Source organism: Haematobia irritans, chromosome 5 (assembly GCF_050003625.1).
Source record: "Haematobia irritans isolate KBUSLIRL chromosome 5, ASM5000362v1, whole genome shotgun sequence".
Lineage (NCBI taxonomy): Eukaryota > Metazoa > Arthropoda > Insecta > Diptera > Muscidae > Haematobia > Haematobia irritans.
The window spans coordinates 129,169,434-129,188,747 of NC_134401.1; the positions used below are offsets into that span (position 1 = coordinate 129,169,434).

General features: G+C 32.6%; 1 protein-coding gene across 1 annotated transcript; it reads right to left on the reverse strand.

Annotated features, from left to right (window-relative positions):
* Positions 1–2,497: 2,497 nt before the first annotated feature.
* Positions 2,498–14,496, reverse strand: LOC142240052 (uncharacterized). The gene is made up of 4 exons (XM_075311771.1): positions 14,446–14,496; positions 10,312–10,470; positions 10,077–10,250; positions 2,498–2,692 (listed from the first exon to the last, which is right to left on the reverse strand). Exons 1-4 carry the CDS (start codon positions 14,494–14,496, stop codon positions 2,498–2,500), a joined length of 579 nt encoding a protein of 192 aa, XP_075167886.1.
* Between the last annotated feature and the right edge of the window lie 4,818 nt (positions 14,497–19,314).

Genomic DNA, 19,314 nt, shown 5'->3' on the forward strand with positions numbered 1-19,314 from the left:
TAACTACACATGAAGTTCTTTTAATTCAATTTTTTATAACTCTCGTTATTCATATTTTTAATGGGTATTTGGTTTCAAATACGGAAAAGAGGACTCAGAATTAATAAAATGGTACAAATTATTCAAATTTTATCGAAAAAATTCTAAATCCATTCCTCAAACGTTCCAGACAAGTGTAAGGATGCATTAAAAAACATAATTTTTTTTTTTTAATTATTATTATTACTTTTTTTTTTGGACAAATATCACAAAAATTTTTAATTTCACATCCAAAACATTGAATTCGGGTCACATCTTAAGAAGATGTGACCCTCGGTCGTGGTGAAATTCTGATCCGATCTGAGCATGTCCGTCCGTCTGTTGAAATCACGCTAAATTCCGAACGAAAAAAGCTATCGACTTGAAACTTTGTACAAGTAGTTGTTATTGATGTAGGTCGGATGGTATTGCAAATGGTCCACATCGGTCCACTTTTACGTATAATCCCCATATAAACGGACCCCCAAATTTGGCTTGCGAATCCTCTAAGAGAAGCAAATTTCATCCGATACGGCTGAAATTTGGTACATGGTGTTAGTATATGGTCTCTAACAACCATGCAAAAATTGGTCCACATCGGCCCATAATTATATATAGCTCCCATATAAACCGATCCCCGGATTTGGCTTGCGGAGCCTCTACGAGAAGCAAATTTCATCCGATCCGGCTGAAATTTTATACATGGAGTTAATATATGGTCTGTAATGACCATGCAAAAATTGGTCCACATCGGTCCATAATTATATATAGCCCCCATATAAACCGATCACCAGATTTGACCTACGGAGCCTCTTGGAAGGCCAAAATTCATCTGATTCAGTTGAAATTTGGTACATGAAAGAGCAAAATTCATCCGATTCGGTTGAAATTTGGTACCTGAAGTTAGTATATGGTATCCAACAATGCAGGAATTGGTTCATATCAGTCCACAATTATATATATCCCCCATATTAACCGATCCCCAGATTTGACCTCCGGTGCCTTTTGGAGAAGCAAAATTCATCCGATCTGGCTGAAATTTGGTACGTGGTGGTAGTATATGATATTTAACAACTATGCTAAAAGTGGTCCATATCAGTCCATAATCATATATAGCCCCCATATAAACCGATCCAGAGATTTGGTTTTGGAGCCTCTTGGAGGAGCAAATTTCATACGAGTCAGTTGAAATTTGGTACATTGTGCTAGTATATGGCCGTTAACAACCATGCCTAACTAGGTCCATATCGGTCTATAGTTGTATATAGCCATCAGATAAATCGATCCCCAATCACACAAAAATTGGTCCATATCATGTTCATAATTGTATATAGCCCCCATATAAGCGACCCCCATATTTCAATTCTGGCTCTCTATGCATTGTCTAATACATACCACGTATGGACTAACTCACAATTTAGAAAACGATGTTAAGAAGTTTTAAGATACCACAACCCAAGTAATTCGATTGTCGATGACAGTCTTTCGTAGAAGTTTCTACGCAATCCATGTACCCTCCACACATAAGATTCGGCCTGGCCGAATTTACGGCCGTATATACTTGTTTTCTTTTTATTTTAACCATTTTTGTTGTCTTAAGGTGCGTTTTACGAAAAGCTTTCTGATTTAATGAAGCCCGCCTAAAGGTTTGGGCAGTAGAGGGTTAAAATTGTGTACATCCGTCCTATGCCAAGCCCATGTTAAATTCATTGCTTTTGCGCCAATTTTGCAACCACTTCCGGATCCAAAAAGAACATTTTCACTACTTTTACGGCGACGCCTTTTTTGCTGGAATAGCATACATGCTGGAAGATACATTAGATTCGACCTGGCCAAATTTTAAGCCATATATACATAATTTCTTATTGTTTTCGAATGAAATCCGAAGTACTGAAAAAAATACATCTGATTCGATTATTGCTGGGTACTTCATCAATTATTTATTGTGTAATAAGATGCAGCGAAATGCAACGGATACGTCTCCCATACATATAACTAAAGCCATAAAATATTTACAAAAATGTATGTACATTATATATCGATGTCTCCATTCCAAAGTACACAAAGTCTAAAAAGTGAATTTTACAGGAAACAAGTTAAAAAAAAAATTTTTTTTTGTATTTCTCAAAAACCGTATAATATATAAATTCACTTTTTTCGGTCTTAAAATCATGTTTATTGTAGATTTTTTTTAGTATGTTCGAATTCAAAATAGTGATAATAAAACATGGCTAAACGTGACTTTGACCACTTTAGACCGAGCAAAGCTTTTTGCCTTTTTTGGATTTGAAATTTGTAAAACTTTAGTCACAGGCCACGTACAATATTAATCATAACTTTTGATAATAAATTCGAATTTTTAATAGGATGCAATTCACATTAATCCGAATACAAAACAACGAACTCTATAAAAAAATGCTAAGTCGACTTTGCGTACTCTGGAATGAGAACATCGATATAATACATAAGAAAGACGCATTTAATTATTATAGCGCCTAGGCTTTCGGGTTTCAATGACATCAATATAAACTGCGACATTTCCGATGTTCTCCAGTGGATATCCCTCATAGAAGGTAGTCACTAATTTGTAACGTGTTTGACTCCAAGCTGTTAGTATAGATGCAATGGCATCATGACTTTTATCAAAATATAAATCATCCGCAAATACATAGCCCTGTAAATACAAATAGAAATATGTAAGAAATGTGCTATATGCAATGAAAAAAAATTATGCGAATTACATGTCGCTACAATTTAGGTATCATAAGCTGTCATATTAGGTAAATTTTTTTCTGTGTGGACTGCATCCGGTAACGGTGCTCTGAATAGTAAAAATGATTATCACACTAGCCGGAAATGTAATGGCTATTATTTTCTCACATTCATGCGCGATTTCCGTTTGTATTTATTCTGTAATTTCTGCAAAATGTGTATGGTATAATAAGTACGTTCAGAAGAATATTTTAGGGCCTACTAAGTACGGTTGCCACAATTATTAGAACTCAAAATGGTAGATTTTTACTGTTTTGTAGATTGGTAGAATTCTTGATGTCTTGGTAGATTTTGAAAAATATTCCCACCCAGCTAAAACGTACTTCAATTTTCTATAAAAATACAATTTTGGAAAATTTTCTGTGGGAATAAAATTTTGGAAAATTTTCTATGGACATAAAACTTTGAAAAGATTTTCTATAGAAGTAAAATTTTGACGATATTTTCTATGAAATAAAATCTTGACAAAATTTTCTATGGAAATAAAACTTAGCAACATTTTCTACGGAAATAAAATTTTGACCAACTTTTCTATGGAGATAAAATTTTGACAAAATTTTCTATGGAAATAAACTTTAGACAAAATTTTCTATGGAAATAAAATGTTGACAAATTTTTCTATGGAAATAAAATTTTGACAAAATTTTCTATAAAAATTACCTTTTGGAGAATTTCATTGAAAATAAAATTTCGACAAAATTTCGTATGGAAATAAAATTTTGACAAGATTTTCTATGGAAATAAAATTTTGACAAACTCTTCTATGGAAATAAAATTTTGACGAAATTTTCTATGGAAATAAAATTTTGACGAAATGTTCTATGGAAATATTTTTTTTTATAGGGAAGTAAAGTTTTCTATGGAAATAAAATGTTGAAAAGATTTTCTATAGAAATAAAATTTTGACAATATTTTTTATAGAAATAAAATTTTGACAATATTTTCTATGGAAATAAAACTTAGCAAAATTTTCTATGGAAATAAAATTTTGACAAACTTTTCTATGTAAATAAAATTTTGACAAAATTTTCTATGGAAATAAAATTTTAACAAATTTTTCTATGGAAATAAACTTTTGGAAAATTTTATATGAAAATAAAATTTCGACAAAATTTCCTATGGAAATAAAATTTTGACAAGATTTCCTATGGAAATAAAAATGTTGAAAATTTTTTCTATGGAAATTCAATTTCGACAATTTTTTCTACGGAAATAAAACTCTCATGAAATTTTCTATGGGAATAATTTTTTTCTATTTAAATAAAATGTTGAAAAAACTTTCTATGGAAACAAATTGTGACAACATTTTTTATGGAAAACAAGTAAGGAAAGTCTAAAGTCGGGCGGGGCCGACTATATTATACCCTGCACCAATTTGTAAAGGGTGATACGGTCAACATTTGGTCAATATAAACTTGACGTATTTCTTTCAATTGTGCATTTAAAAAACCTGAACACCCCTCATTTTGAAGGTGTGTGTGTGTAGAATGTTGCTCCTATTTTGATTTTGGAATTCACTCTTCAGTTGTCAAAATGCCGTCCAAGCAAGAAAAGCAGCGTATCAAAATTTTGCTCGCGCATCGCGAAAATCCGAGCTACTCGCACGCAAAGCTGGCAAAATCGCTAAAAGTTGCCAAATCAACCGTTACAAATGTAATTAAAGTGTTTGGGGAACGTTTGTCGACAGCCAGGAAGTCTGGATCGGGGGGAAATCGAAAACCGGAAGCCGCTGAGACGACAAAGAGAGTTGCCGGTAGTTTCAAGCGAAACCCTAACCTCTCTCTCCGAGATGCCGCAAATAAGCTGGGTGTATCGTCTACAACCGTGCATCGAGCCAAAAACCGAGCCGGACTATCGACTTACAAGAAGGTAGTGACTCCAAATCGCGATGATAAACAAAATACGACGGCCAAAGCGCGATCCCGAAGGCTGTACACGACGATGATGACGAAGTTTGACTGCATGGTAATGGACGACGAAACCTACGTCAACGCCGACTACAAGCAGCTTCCGGGACAGGGGTTTTATACGGCAAAAGGAAGGGGAAAGGTAGCAGATATTTTCATGCACATGAAACTGTCAAAGTTCGCAAAGAAATATCTGGTTTGGCAAGCCATCTGTACCTGTGGCTTGAAAAGCAGCATTTTCATAGCTTCCGGGACTGTCAACCAAGAAATTTACGTGAAAGAGTGTTTGAATAAACGTCTGCTGCCTTTCCTGAAGAAACAGGTTGTCCCGTACTGTTTTGGCCGGATTTGGCATCTTGCCAGTACGGTAAAAAGGCCATGGAGTGGTACGCCGCCAACAACGTGCAGGTGGTTCCCAAGGACAAGAACCCTCCCAATACGCCAGAGCTCCGCCCAATTGAGAAATACTGGACTATTGTCTAAACCTAAAGAAGACCAAAAAAACTGCTAAGGACGAGCTGCAGTTCAAGGCAAACTGGCTTTCTGCGGCGAAGAAGGTGGACAAGGTGGCTGTACAAAATCTGATGGCAGGTGTCAAGCGTGAGGTCCGGCAATTCGGATTTGGAAAAGCGAAAGCCTAACTGAATATTTTTCCTGAATTTTATACTAATTGAACTTGAAAAAGAAATTTAATTTGATTTTTTAAATAAACGATTTCACCGATTTACACGCGTTTTCCCTTGACCAAATTTTGACCGTATCACCCTTTAGATCTAAATTTTCGATACCATATCACATCCGTCAAATGTGTTGGGGGCTATATAAAGGTTTGTCCCAAATATATGATTTAAATATCACTCGATCTGGGCAGAATTTGATAGACTTCTACAAAATCGATAGACTCAAAATTTAAGTCGGCTAATGCACTAGTGTTGAACACAATGTTAGTAAAAAAATATGGGAAACGTTTTAATCTGAAGCAATTTTAAGGAAACTTCGCAAAAGTTTATTTATGATTTATCGCTCGATATATATGTATTAGAAGTTTAGGAAAATTAGAGCCATTTTTACAACTTTTCGATTAAGCAGTGGCGATTTTACAAGGAAAATGTTGATATTTTGACCATTTTTATCGAAATCATATATGGGAGCTATATCTAAATCTGATCCGATTTCAACCAAATTTGGCACGCATAGCAACAATGCTAATTCTACTCCCTGTGCAAAATTTCAACTAAATCGGAGTCAAAAATTGGCCTCTGTGGTCATATGAGTGTAAATCGGGCGAAAGCTATATGTGGGAGATATATCGAAATCTGAACCAAATTTGGCACGCATAGCTACAATGGTAGTTCTACTCCCTGTGCAAAATTTCAACTGAATCGGACCAAAAAATTGGCATCTGTGGTCATATGAGTGTAAATCGGCCGAAAGCTATATATGGGAGCTATGTCAATAATTTCAATAAAATTTGGCACACTTGACTATAGTATTAATTGTTCTTCTTGTGCAAAATTTTAAGCAAATTGGGGTAAACCTGTGGTTTCTGGGGCCATATATATATATATATATATATATATATATATATATATATATATATATATATATATATATATATATATATATATATATATATATATATATATATATATATATATATATATATATATATATATATATATATATATATATATATATATATATATCCCTATATATATATATATATATATATATAGGGATCTATTCTGAACCAAAACTTCAAATTTGGCACAAATATGTGTTTTGGTTCAGAATAGATCCCTATATATATATATATATATATATATATATATATATATATATATATATATATAGGGATATATATATATATATATATATATATATATATATATATATATATATATATATATATATATATATATATATATATATATATATATATATATATATATATATATATATATATATATATATATATATATATATATCCCTATATATATATATATATATATATATATATATAGGGATCTATTCTGAACCAAAACACATATTTGTGCCAAATTTGAAGTTGATTGGACTAAAACTGCGACCTAGACTTTGATTACAAAAATGTGTTCACGGACAGACGGACATCACTATATCGACTCAAGAGCCCACCCTGAGCATTTTTGCCAAAGACACCATGTGTCTACCTCGTCTCCTTCTGGGTGTTGCCAACATATGCACTAACTTATAATACCCTGTTCCACAGTGTGGTGCAGGGTATAAAAAAATTGACAACATTTTCTATGGAAATAAAATTTTGAAGAAATATTAGAAATTAGAGTATCGTATAGATGATACTGTAACGTTGTTAATAAGACCAACTAGAAGAAAAACGACCGAAAAATGACAAAGTTATAAGCAATTGAGTGAACAACTCCGCTGTCAAATCATGTTTTTATATTGCCTATCATCATGTTTTGATATTTTAAGGTCCTAAATAGCTACACCGAAATTGTTATATTGGCTTATGTTTTAATATAACTCCATAAAGAGTTATCTTCCGATTGAATTCTTGAGGGCATGGAAGCACGGTTGTCATTAGTGGCAACTAAAATTTTACTAAAAATCTTGTTGATCAAATTTTTGTGGTTACTATAAAAAACGTTTGTTTAGTCGAAAGAAATGTCTTGTATTGAATTTATAGAAAATTTTGTTAATTTTTTCTCTATAGACAATTTTTACAAATTTTATTTTTATAGAAAATTTTGTCACAATTTTATTTCTATAGAAAATTTTGTCAAAATTTTATTTCTACAAGTACTTTTGCAACTTTTAATTTCCTTCGGAACGAAATTATTGACAAACGAAATCACCCTTTGTTATAAAGCATTTTCTTTATATATAATATATTTTCGCGTTTAAAATGTCCTTCCTCAGAGAAGTGTTTATACACTGTAAGAAGAGTTTTCTTTTCTGAGTAAAGAAATTATAGACAAACAAAATTTTTGTTAGAAGGACAAAAAAAAAGAAATCATCAACAATCGTTGAATTACTTATGATAGGTGGGGGCTTGTCTGCTCTTAGAGAAAATAATTTATAAGACAGCGAAATATCTTCTGTCTAAAATTTCATTACCGAGGAAAGCATGTTTTCTGTGGGTGTATTTGTTTTGATTTTGTTTTTTATACCCTCCACCATAGGATGGGGGTATATTAACTTTGTCATTCCGTTTGTAACACATCGAAATATTGCTCTAAGACCCCATAAAGTATATATATTCTGGGTCGTGGTGAAATTCTGAGTCGACCTAAGCATGTCCGTCCGTCCGTCCGTCTGTCCGTCTGTCCGTCCGTCCGTCTGTCCGTCTGTCCGGCTGTCCGTCCGTCTGTGGAAATCACGCTAACTTCCGAACGAAACAAGCTATCGACTTGAAACTTGGCACAAGTAGTTGTTATTGATGTAGGTCGGATGGTATTGAAAATGGGCCATATCGGACCACGTTTACGTATAGCCCCCATATAAACCGATCCCCAAATTTGGCTTGGGGAGCCTCCCGGAGCAGCAAAATTAATCCGATCCGGTTGAAATTTAGTACGTGGTCTAAGTATACGGTCTCTAACAACCATGCAAAAATTGGTCCATATCGGTCCATAATTATATATAGCCCCCATATAAACCGATCCCCAGATTTGACCTCCGGAGCCTCTTGGAGGGGCAAAATTCATCCGATCTGATTGAAATTTGGTACCTGATGTTAGTATATGGTCTCTAACAACCATGCAAAAATTGGTCCATATCGGTCCATAATTATATATAGCCCCCATATAAACCGATCCCCAGATTTGACCTCCGGAGACTTTTGGAGGGGCAAAATTCATCCAATCCGGTTGAAATTTGGTACCTGATGTTAGTATACGGCCTCTAACAACCATGCAAAAATTGGTCCATATCGGTCCATAATTATATATAGCTCCCATATAAACCGATCCCCAGATTTGACCACCGGAGCCTCTTGGAGTAGCAAAATTCATCCGATCCGGTTGAAATTTAGTACGTGGTCTTAGTATACGGTTTTTAACAACCATGCAAAAATTGGTCTATATCGGTCCATAATTATATATAGCCCCCATATAAACCGATCCCCAGATTTGACCTCCGGAGCCTCTTGGAAGAGCAAAATTCATCCGATCCAGTTGAAATTTGGTACATGGTGTTAGTATATGGTCTCTAACAACCATGCAAAAATTGGTCCATATCGGTCCATAATTATATATAGTTCCCATATAAACCGTCCCCAGATTTGACGTCGGGAACCTCTTGGAGGAGCAAAAGTCATCCGATACGGTTGAAATTTGGTACATTTTGTCAATATATGGCCTCTAACAGCCATGTAAAAATTGGTCCATATCGGTCTTTAGTTATATATATCCGATGACTTATTACACAAAAATTGGTCCATATCGCCAAAAATAATCTACCAAAACTTTATTTCCATAGAAAATTTTGTCAAATTTTATTACTGTAGAAAGTTTTGTCAAAATTTCATTTCTATAGAAAGTTTTGTCAAAAGTTTATTTCTATACAAATGTTTGTCAAAATTTTATTTCCATAGAAAATTTTGTCAAAATTTTATTTCTATAGAAAATTTTGTAATCTACCAAAACTTTATTTCCATAGAAAATTTTGTCAAATTTTATTACTATAGAAAGTTTTGTTAAAATTTCATTTCTATAGAAAGTTTTGTCAAAAGTTTATTCTATAGAAATGTTTGTCAAAATTTTATTTCTATAGAAAATTTTGTAAAAAATTTATTTCTGTAGAAAATTTTGTCAACATTTTATTTCTATACTAAGTTTTGTCAAAATTTCATTTCTATACAAAATTTTGTCAACATTTTATTTCTATAGAAATTTTTGTCAAAATTGTATTGCTATAGAAAATTTTGTCAACATTTTACTTCCATAGAAAATTTTGTCAACGTTTTATTTCTATAGAAAATTTTGTCAAATTTTTATTTCTATAGAAAATTTTGTCAAAATTTTATTTCTATAGAAAATTTTGTCAAAATTTTATTTCTATAGAAAATTTTGTCAAACTAGATTATATACGTATTTAATCGGCCTTTTTTTGTTTAATATATACCCCGTATGGGCTAACTTACAATTTAGAAGACAGTGTTAAAAAGTTTTACGATACCTTGCCATCGGCAAGTGTTATCGCAACCCAAGTAATTCGATTGTGGATGACAGCCTTTAGTAGAAGTTCCTACGCAATCCATGGTGGAGGGTACATAAGATTCGGCCTGGCCGAACTTACGGCCGTATATACTTGTTTTTTTTTTTTTTTTTGCTTAAAATATTCTCTTTTTACATCTATTTATTAATATTTACTTACATCAAATGGACAGGAGTGATTAATATTCGTGTAAGCGGTCATAAATTTCATAAAAGCATTCATATAAAACATCGATTTCTTTTTATCCAGAAATGAACAAACGTTCTGTGTTACATTTATCAAAAAAGGGCGATAGGCATTGACATCATTTCGGGCAAACAAGGCAAGGTTAACCTAATCAAAACAAGGTTTTTATAAGAATATATATGACACAAGACTGTTTACAACAACTTACCGAAACATTTCGTAGGACATCTTTAATTAGAGTCTTCATAGAAACCACAGTTTTATAACGGTCAATAGCTCTAAGTCGACACGAATGATTAGTGAAATATTTTGGATTTGGATCACATTCAATTTTCGTAAATTTTAAATAAAATTCCGCATAACATGTCTAAAAGAAAAAAAAACACAAAATCGTAATTAATAGGCATAGAAGGACGTGGAATACAGCTTTCTTCTCCACATTTTCGATTGCATCCATAAACAATAATAAACAATAACAAAAACAAGTAACTAAAGTAGAAAGACGGGCGTGGCCGACTATATTATACCCTAAACTTTGGTATAGGTTTGATATTTAAGAACATTAAGGGTACATTTTTATGGGAATTTTGTCACAATCTGAGCAGAAATGCTTAAATATACAGTGGCGTGTAGAAATTAGTACATAATTATTTTTTTTTTTCAATTCTAAACGAATAAAAAGGCAGCAATAAAGAAACTCAAAATAATTTTTTTTTCTTTATTCCTTCTTCAATTCTTAATAAAACAACAAAAAACTCAAAACAAAACGTAAAGAATTCAGAGAGATAAATAAACATAACAAAAACAAGTATATACGGTATATTCGGCCAGGCCGAATCTTAAATACCCTCCACCATGAATCACATATTAGGGTTTCCTTTGAAATTTCAGGGGGGTTTGAGGACAAATCAAACAGAGCAGTTCAACCAGTACACTTCCCGAAGATAAATTTAAAGATTTTACCTATGAAGACTGTTTTGGAAGATTTGGACCAATTTTTACATGGTTGTTAGAGACCATATACTAAAGGGTGATATGGTCAAAATTTGGCCAATATAAACTTGACGTATTTCTTTCAATTTTGCTTTAAAAAACACCTCATTTTGAAGGCGTGTGTGTGTAGAATGTTGCTCCTATTTTAATTTTGGAATTCACTCTTGTTGTCAAAATGCCGTCCAAGCAAGAAGAGCAGCGTATCAAAATTTTGCTCGTGCATCGCGAAAATCCGAGCTACTCGCATGCAAAGCTGGCAAAATCGCTAAAAGTTGCCAAATCAACCGTTACAAATGTAATTAAAGTGTTTGGGGAACGTTTGTCGACATCCAGGAAGTCTGGATCGGGGGGAAATCGAAAACCGGAAGCCGCTGAGACGACAAAGAGGGTTGCAGGTAGTTTCAAGCGAAACCCTAACCTCTCTCTCCGAGATGCCGCAAATAAGCTGGGTGTATCGTCTACAACCGTGCATCGAGCCAAAAAACGAGCCGGACTATCGACTTACAAGAAGGTAGTGACTCCAAATCGCGATGATAAACAAAATACGACGGCCAAACCGCGATCCCGGAGGCTGTACACGACGATGCTGACGAAGTTTGACTGCGTGGTAATGGACGACGAAACCTACGTCAAAGCCGACTACAAGCAGCTTCCGGGACAGCAGTTTTATACGGCAAAAGGAAGGGGAAAGGTAGCAGATATTTTCAAGCACATACTGTCAAAGTTCGCAAAGAAATATCTGGTTTGGCAAGCCATCTGTACCTGTGGCTTGAAAAGCAGCATTTTCATAGCTTCCGGGACCGTCAACCAAGAAATTTACGTGAAAGAGTGTTTGAATAAACGTCTGCTGCCTTTCTTGAAGAAACACGGTTGTTCCGTACTGTTTTGGCGGGATTTGGCATCTTGCCATTATGGTAAAAAGGCCATGGAGTGGTACGCCGCCAACAACGTGCAGGTGGTTCCCAAGGACAAGAACCCTCCCAACACGCCAGAGCTCCGCCCAATTGAGAAATACTGGGCTATTGTCAAGCGGAACCTAAAGAAGACCAAAAAAACTGCTAAGGACTAGCAGCAATTCAAGGCAAACTGGCTTTCTGCGGCGAAGAAGGTGGACAAGGTGGCTGTACAAAATATGATGGCAGGTGTCAAGCGTGAGGTCCGGCAATTCGGATTTGGAAAAGCGAAAGCCTAACTGAATATTTTTCCTGAATTTTATACTAATTGAACTTGAAAAAGAAATTTAATTTGATTTTTTAAATAAACGATTTCACCGATTTACACGCGTTTTCCCTTGACCAAATTTTGACCGTATCACCTTTAACACCACGTACTAAGTTTCAACCGGATCGGATGAATTTTGCTCCTCCAAGAGGCTCCGGAGGTAAAATCTGGGGATCGGTTTATATAAGGGCTATACATAATTATGGACCGATGTGGACTAATTTTTACATGGTTGTTAGATACCATATACCAACACCATGTACCAAATTTCAGCCAGATCGGATGAAATATACTTACAGGCTCCGCAAGCCAAATCTGGCGGTTATATGGGGGCTATACGTTAAATTGAACCGATATGGCGCATTTGCAATACCATCCAACCTACATCAATAACAAATACTTGTACCAAGTTGTTTCGTTCGGAAGTTAGCGTGATTTCAACAGACGGACGGACTGACGGACTTGGTTAGATCGACTCAGAATTTCACCACGACCCAGAATATATATACTTTATGGGGTCTTAGAGCACTATTTTTATGTGTTACAAACGGAATGACAAAGTTAATATACCCTTCATCTTATGGTGGAGGGTATAATTAATTATATTTTATTATCCTATGGTGGAGAGTATACAAAATTGTTTCAAATGAACTTCCTGTGCAGTTAAAATAAAGAACATCTTTGGGAGGACATTTTTGGAAGTGCTTTTAAATTTGCGCCTTTAGAAGAACTTCCAAATTTTTTTGTTGTGTAGTATATGAACGCAATCTGACCCCATTTATCGAAATCGTGCGATACATATATGTGGGAGCTATATCTAAATTTGAACCGATATTTCCCAAATTCAATAGCGTTCGTCCTTGTGTCAAAAAAAAAAAACACTCTTTACCAAATTCCATCGAAATCGGTTACTAACTGCGACCGGAATACTACGAACAACAAATACATTGACGGACGGACACCAAGCGCTAGATCGACTCCGGAGGTGATCCTGAGTCGATCGGTATATATTTTATGGGCTCTAAAATCAACATTTCTGGTTGGCACATTTTTTGCCAGATGACATTAAATTTAAATTTTCCTGGTTTTAACAACGTTTTGTGGAAATCCAAAAATATGGAGTACAATTTTCGCACAAGTTAGTTCACTCTTGCTATAAATCAGTTTACTTTTTTCGGTGTGTGATTGCTTTATACTTGGATGAAAAAACACACGTGGCTATCGTGCCAGCATTTAAATGCTAATAAATCTTTGGTTGCTCATATAGTGATGGTTAGGTTAGGTTAGGTGGCAGCCCGATGTATCAGTCTCACTTAGACTATTCATTTCATTGTGATACCACATTGGTGAACTTCTCTCTTATCACTGAGTGCTACCCGATTCCATGTTAAGCTCAATGACAAGGGACCTCCTTTTTATAACCGAGTCCGAACGGCGTTCCACATTGCAGTGAAACCATTAGAGAAGCTTTGAAACCCTCAGAAATGTCACCACCATTACTGAGGTGGGATAATCCACCGCTGAAAAACTTTTTGGTGTTCGGTCGAAGCAGGAATCGAACCCACGACCTTGTGTATGCAAGGCAGGCATGCTAACCATTACACCACGGTGGCTCCCCTCGATCCGTAAATTGAAGGCCAGATTTGATCGAAATCCATGCCGCAATGGTAGAATATGAAGCTCGTAAGTTATACATAACGCGAGAACTATGCAGCACAGTTAACGAATTTGGTTTTTTTCCTTTGAGAAGCCATTCCAAACTGAGTAGCTTGAAAAATAACAAAATGATCAGGTTTACTTGTCAGAGAAATCAGCCGAAAATGTACCCCTTCGCTTAGCCACCAGAACTCAAACGCCTGCGATGGTAATGGTGTGGCCGCCTTAACGACCTTTCAGCTCGTATTCATCGCTCGTGGGAATGGATATTTCAACAGGGCTCAGCACGTGTCAACAAAGAATGTCTTAAAAAGGATTAATTATCACTAAGACACACAGGCCAAATTGGTTACATGATGTTATTACTGATAGCCAAATAACTTATTTATATAATTTAAAACAAAGTGCATTACATCATCGATATGCAATTTAACATTTTTAGATTTGTGAATCAATTAAACTTTGTACTTACCGTCATACAAACAAATAGAATTGCAAATATACAACCTTTGAATATAGACATTGTAAACTTTATGAAACTCTACAACTAGCTTAGGTTTTTGTTAAAGCCAATATATTACCAAGCAATATCGCAAAAAAAAGGTTTCCCATGCATCATATAATTTTAATAGCAGCATTTAAATGAAAAGCACTATTATTTCGCCAAAAAACGATAACACTCACTATTTTAGATCAAGATAAGTTTACTAAGCGTATCATGCTTGCGTTCAATGGAAAATTGAGATAAATAATATGTTTCTATTTTAGGAAAATCAATTAATTTAAATCACCACGCATGAGTAATATCCGTAATACTACAATTTTATTGTAGAAATGTTGGAGGGGAGAAACCAACGGTCAAATGATGAGTTGGTGTAGGACCAACCCTTGCCATCCTTGATATAAATTAATCATAGATAATAAGTTGAATTTTTTAGTAATTTGTGGAAAATAAAATGTCTATATATTATCACACAAATTATCCGATGTACACTCTCTCAGAAAAATAGTAAATACTCATAAAAAAACAAGTAAGGAAAGTCTAAAGTCTAGTCCGACTATATTATACCCTGCACCACTTTGTAGATCTAAATATTCGATACCATATCACATCCGTCAAATGTGTTGGGGGCTATATGTAAAGGTTTGTCCCAAATACATACATTTAAATATATCTCGATCTGGACAGTATTTGATAGACTTCTACAAAATCTATAGACTCAAAATTTAAGTCGGCTAATGCACTAGGGTGGAAAACAATGTTAGTAAAAAAATATGGGCAATTTTAAGGAAACTTCGCAAAAGTTTATTTCTGATTTATCGCTCGATATATATGTATTAGGAAAATTAGAGTCATTTTTACAATTTTTCGACTAAACAGTGGCGATTTAACAAGGAAAATGTTGATATTTTGACCATTTTTGTCGAAAACAGAAAAAACATATATATGGGAGCTATATCTAAATCTGAATCGATTCTAATTCTACCCCCTGTGCAAAATTTCAACTAAATCGGAGTTAAAAATTAGCCTCTATGGTCATATGAGTGTAAATCGGGCGAAAGCTATATATGGGAGATATATCTAAATCTTAACCGATTTCAACCAAATTTGGCACGCATAGCTACACTACTAATTGTACTCCCTGTGCAAAAGGTCAACTAAATCGGAGCAAAAAATTGGCCTCTGTGGTCATATGAGTGTAAATAGAGCGAAAGCTCTATATATCTAAATCTGAACCGATTTCAACCAAATTTGATACAATCACCTATGCTATTAAACATACTCCTTGCGCAAAATTTGAAGTAAGGCAGGGCAAAACTTTGGCTTTTGAGGTCATATAAGTGCAAATCGGACGAAAGGTATATATAGCAGCTATATCTAAATCTGAACCGATTTCAATCAAATGTACCAAATGTACCTTGGGAGAATGTATATATATATATATATATATATATATATATATATATATATATATATATATATATATATATATATATATATATATATATATATATATATATATATATATATATATATATATATATATATATATATATATATATATATATATCAGCTATATCTAAATATGAACCGATTTTTTCCAAAATCAATAGGGATCGTCTTTGAGCCGAAATAGGACCCTATATTTAATCAAGTAATAAAAATATGTTTATCAGGCATGTAGAACATGTATACTATTTTAAATTCAATTTATTTAAAATAATAGGCTGAAATGTAAGTTACGCAGAAATTAACTTTTTTTCAGTTTCTAAATTATCTAGTCCAATTAATTTTTTAATTGAAATTGCTTCAATCACGAAAAAGATAGTATCCCTCATAGAATTAATTGAAAAATGTTCTTGGTTAATAAATTAATTGATTTCTTCTGAACTTTCAATTGTTTTAGTTCAAAGTTTTAACGATTTTTGAAGTAAAACTTTAATATGGTAATAAATATTTTATTTTTAGAAATAATTTTCTTGTAATTTTAATACGAGTTAACTATGATTTTCTTTGGAATTGGAATTAAAAGTAATTAAAACGTTAATTGATATAACTAATATTTTAAATAAACACATACAAATTTTAAATCCTTTTTTTATTTTTATATTTTTGGTATTATTATTTATTTATTAAAAATGATTTTATTTGTAAAATTATTTTGTGAAATAATTTTCTTGTAATTCACATAGTATTTAATTATGCTTTTAGTTGGAATTATTTAATTTATTATTAATTTAAATGAAAACTAATTAAAACATTGATATAACTAATATTTTAAATAAACACTTACAAATTTTAAATTCTTTTTTTTTATAAAAAATGTAATTGTGTCACTTAATTCCAACTTTATTATTTTTTTTAAATTGGGTTATCAATTGTATTAATATTTATTTTTTAGAAATGATTTTATTTGTAAAAGACAAATTTCAAATTCTTGTTTTTTTTTTTTTTGATAAAAATTTAATTGTGTCAGTTAATTGCAACTTTATTAATTTTTTTATTGGGTTATCAATTGTATTAATATTTATTTATTAAAAATGATTTTATTTGTAAAATACAAATTTTAAATTCTTGTTTTTTTTTTATTTTTTATAAAAATTTAATTTTAAATGTAAATTTAAATTAAACACTTACAAATTTTAAATTCTTTTTTTTATAATTTTATAAATTTATTTTTTTTTATTTTTTTTTTTTTGATAAAAAATTTAATTGTGTCAGTTAATTCCAACTTTATTAATTTTTTTTATTGCGTTATCAATTGTATTAATATTTATTTATTAAAAATGATTTTATTTGTAGATGAAACAATTTTCTTGTAATTTTCATATGATGACTTTTATTGAAATTTCATATTTGGATTATAGTTTGATTTTGTTTGGATTTGAGCCAAACTTTTATTATTCTGCTATGTACACTGAAAAAAAAAATGTCGTGAGGTCAAAGATTTCATGTCGCATTTCTCTAATATAAAGTTTTTTTCCTTGTCCAAAAGTCGATAAACTTTTCAATGAAGTCGTATTGTCCTTATAATTAAGTGATTTCACTTAAAAATGGGTATCATAACATGAAAGAAAAAATGTTTGGGCTGAGGTCAACTTGACTTTAATAATTCAGAAAAAAGTCGAGTCTTAATTTGGAGAATAAAGTTGTCGTTAACTCGTTTTTGAAGGACTTTGACAGCATATGAAGAAAAAAAAAGCTGAAAAACGAAAAATTAGAATTTGCTTCCTATAAGTAAGTACACAAAACCCAAATTTAAAAGAGAATTGTGTCTTAAAAGTATCCTTACTTGTATTCTGCGCTTCTTTGGCTCAGAATCAATACCAAAATTTTTAAAGTAAAGAAAAAATCTTTAGAACCGGACATGCTTTTTTTCAGTGTATATAGAAACTTATTTAGAAATATTTTTTAATTAATTAAAATGTTAAATGGAATAATTAATATTTTAATTAAAAACATAAACATTATTTTCTTAACTTTCTTTAATTTTTAACTTGATTAAAATGTTAATTTTATCAATTAATTTTTTAATTGCACTCAAACAAAAAAAAAAAAATAATAATAATAATAATAAAACAAGAGTTTGGACCTAGGTTTGGATCCTGGAACAGTGTTTTTTTTTTTTTTGGTTAGCTTTTTAAATATTACGGACTTATGGCCTGTTCCTGTATATCGAACGAAAGCTTTCTTTCGTATTCCAATCGAAAGAAAATTGATTTTTGTTCTTTTATTTCGAAAGGCAAGTCACTTCATATTTTCTTGTCGAGTAATAAACGAACATATACAATAAGTGTCAGGAAAAAAGTAAAAGCATTGTTAACATTTCAATGAATTCTCAGGCCAAAAATTTAAAAATGCTCATTTTTAATAATCAATGTATTCTCATACAAACGAATCGAACTTTCAAAAATAGAAAACCCCAAATTCATTCGAATTCGAGTGACTGCCTTTCTTTCGAACTGGTTTTCATTCGATATACAGGAACAGGGCATTAATTTCGGCGGAGCAAATTTTAAATTCGCACCACGATGAATGAAATATAATTGTTTCCTTTGAAAACTCTTGAATTTCAGTGGATTTGATGACAGATACTGTGCCAAGCAAACATATATACCAAAACAGATCGGTCTCTATGGGGCTATACCAAAACCTGGACTGATGCACATCATAAAATCGGCACTCTTATGTGTGGTCCTAAATTTTCTCTAGATTTCCGAGTTTGGGCAAATCGGATTAAATTTGTGATATCCAGAAGACCAAAAAGTGAAATCAGGAGATCGGGCCAAATGGAAGCTATACCGAATCGGATGAAAATTGCGATGTCTTGAAGCCCAAGAATTCAAATCAAACATTTTTATTTTTATTTGACAAAAATAAAAAGTTTATGTCTAATAAAAATTCTTAAATATAACATAACAAAATAAAATATTTACTTGTTTTTGTGATATCACAGTGTAGTTAAAATTTTCTAGAATTAACCAAAAAGTTTTCTTCCCGAAGTGTTCACTGTTTTATGAGTATTGAAATATTTTGGTGACATTTATACCCTTCACCACTACAGTGGTACAGGGTATAATAAGTTTGTGCATTTGTATGTAACGCCAAGAAGGAGTAATCATAGACCAACCTTTTAGTATACGGATCGGCTTAGAATTAAATTCTGAGTCGATTGAGCGATGTCCGCCTGTCTGTCTGTTGATGTATTTTTGTGTGCAAAGTACAGCTCGCAGTTTTAGACCGATTGTCCTAAAATTGGGTATAGGGTCCTATTTCGGCTCAAAGACGATCCCTATTGATTTTGGAAAAAATCGGTTCATATTTAGATATAGCTGATAT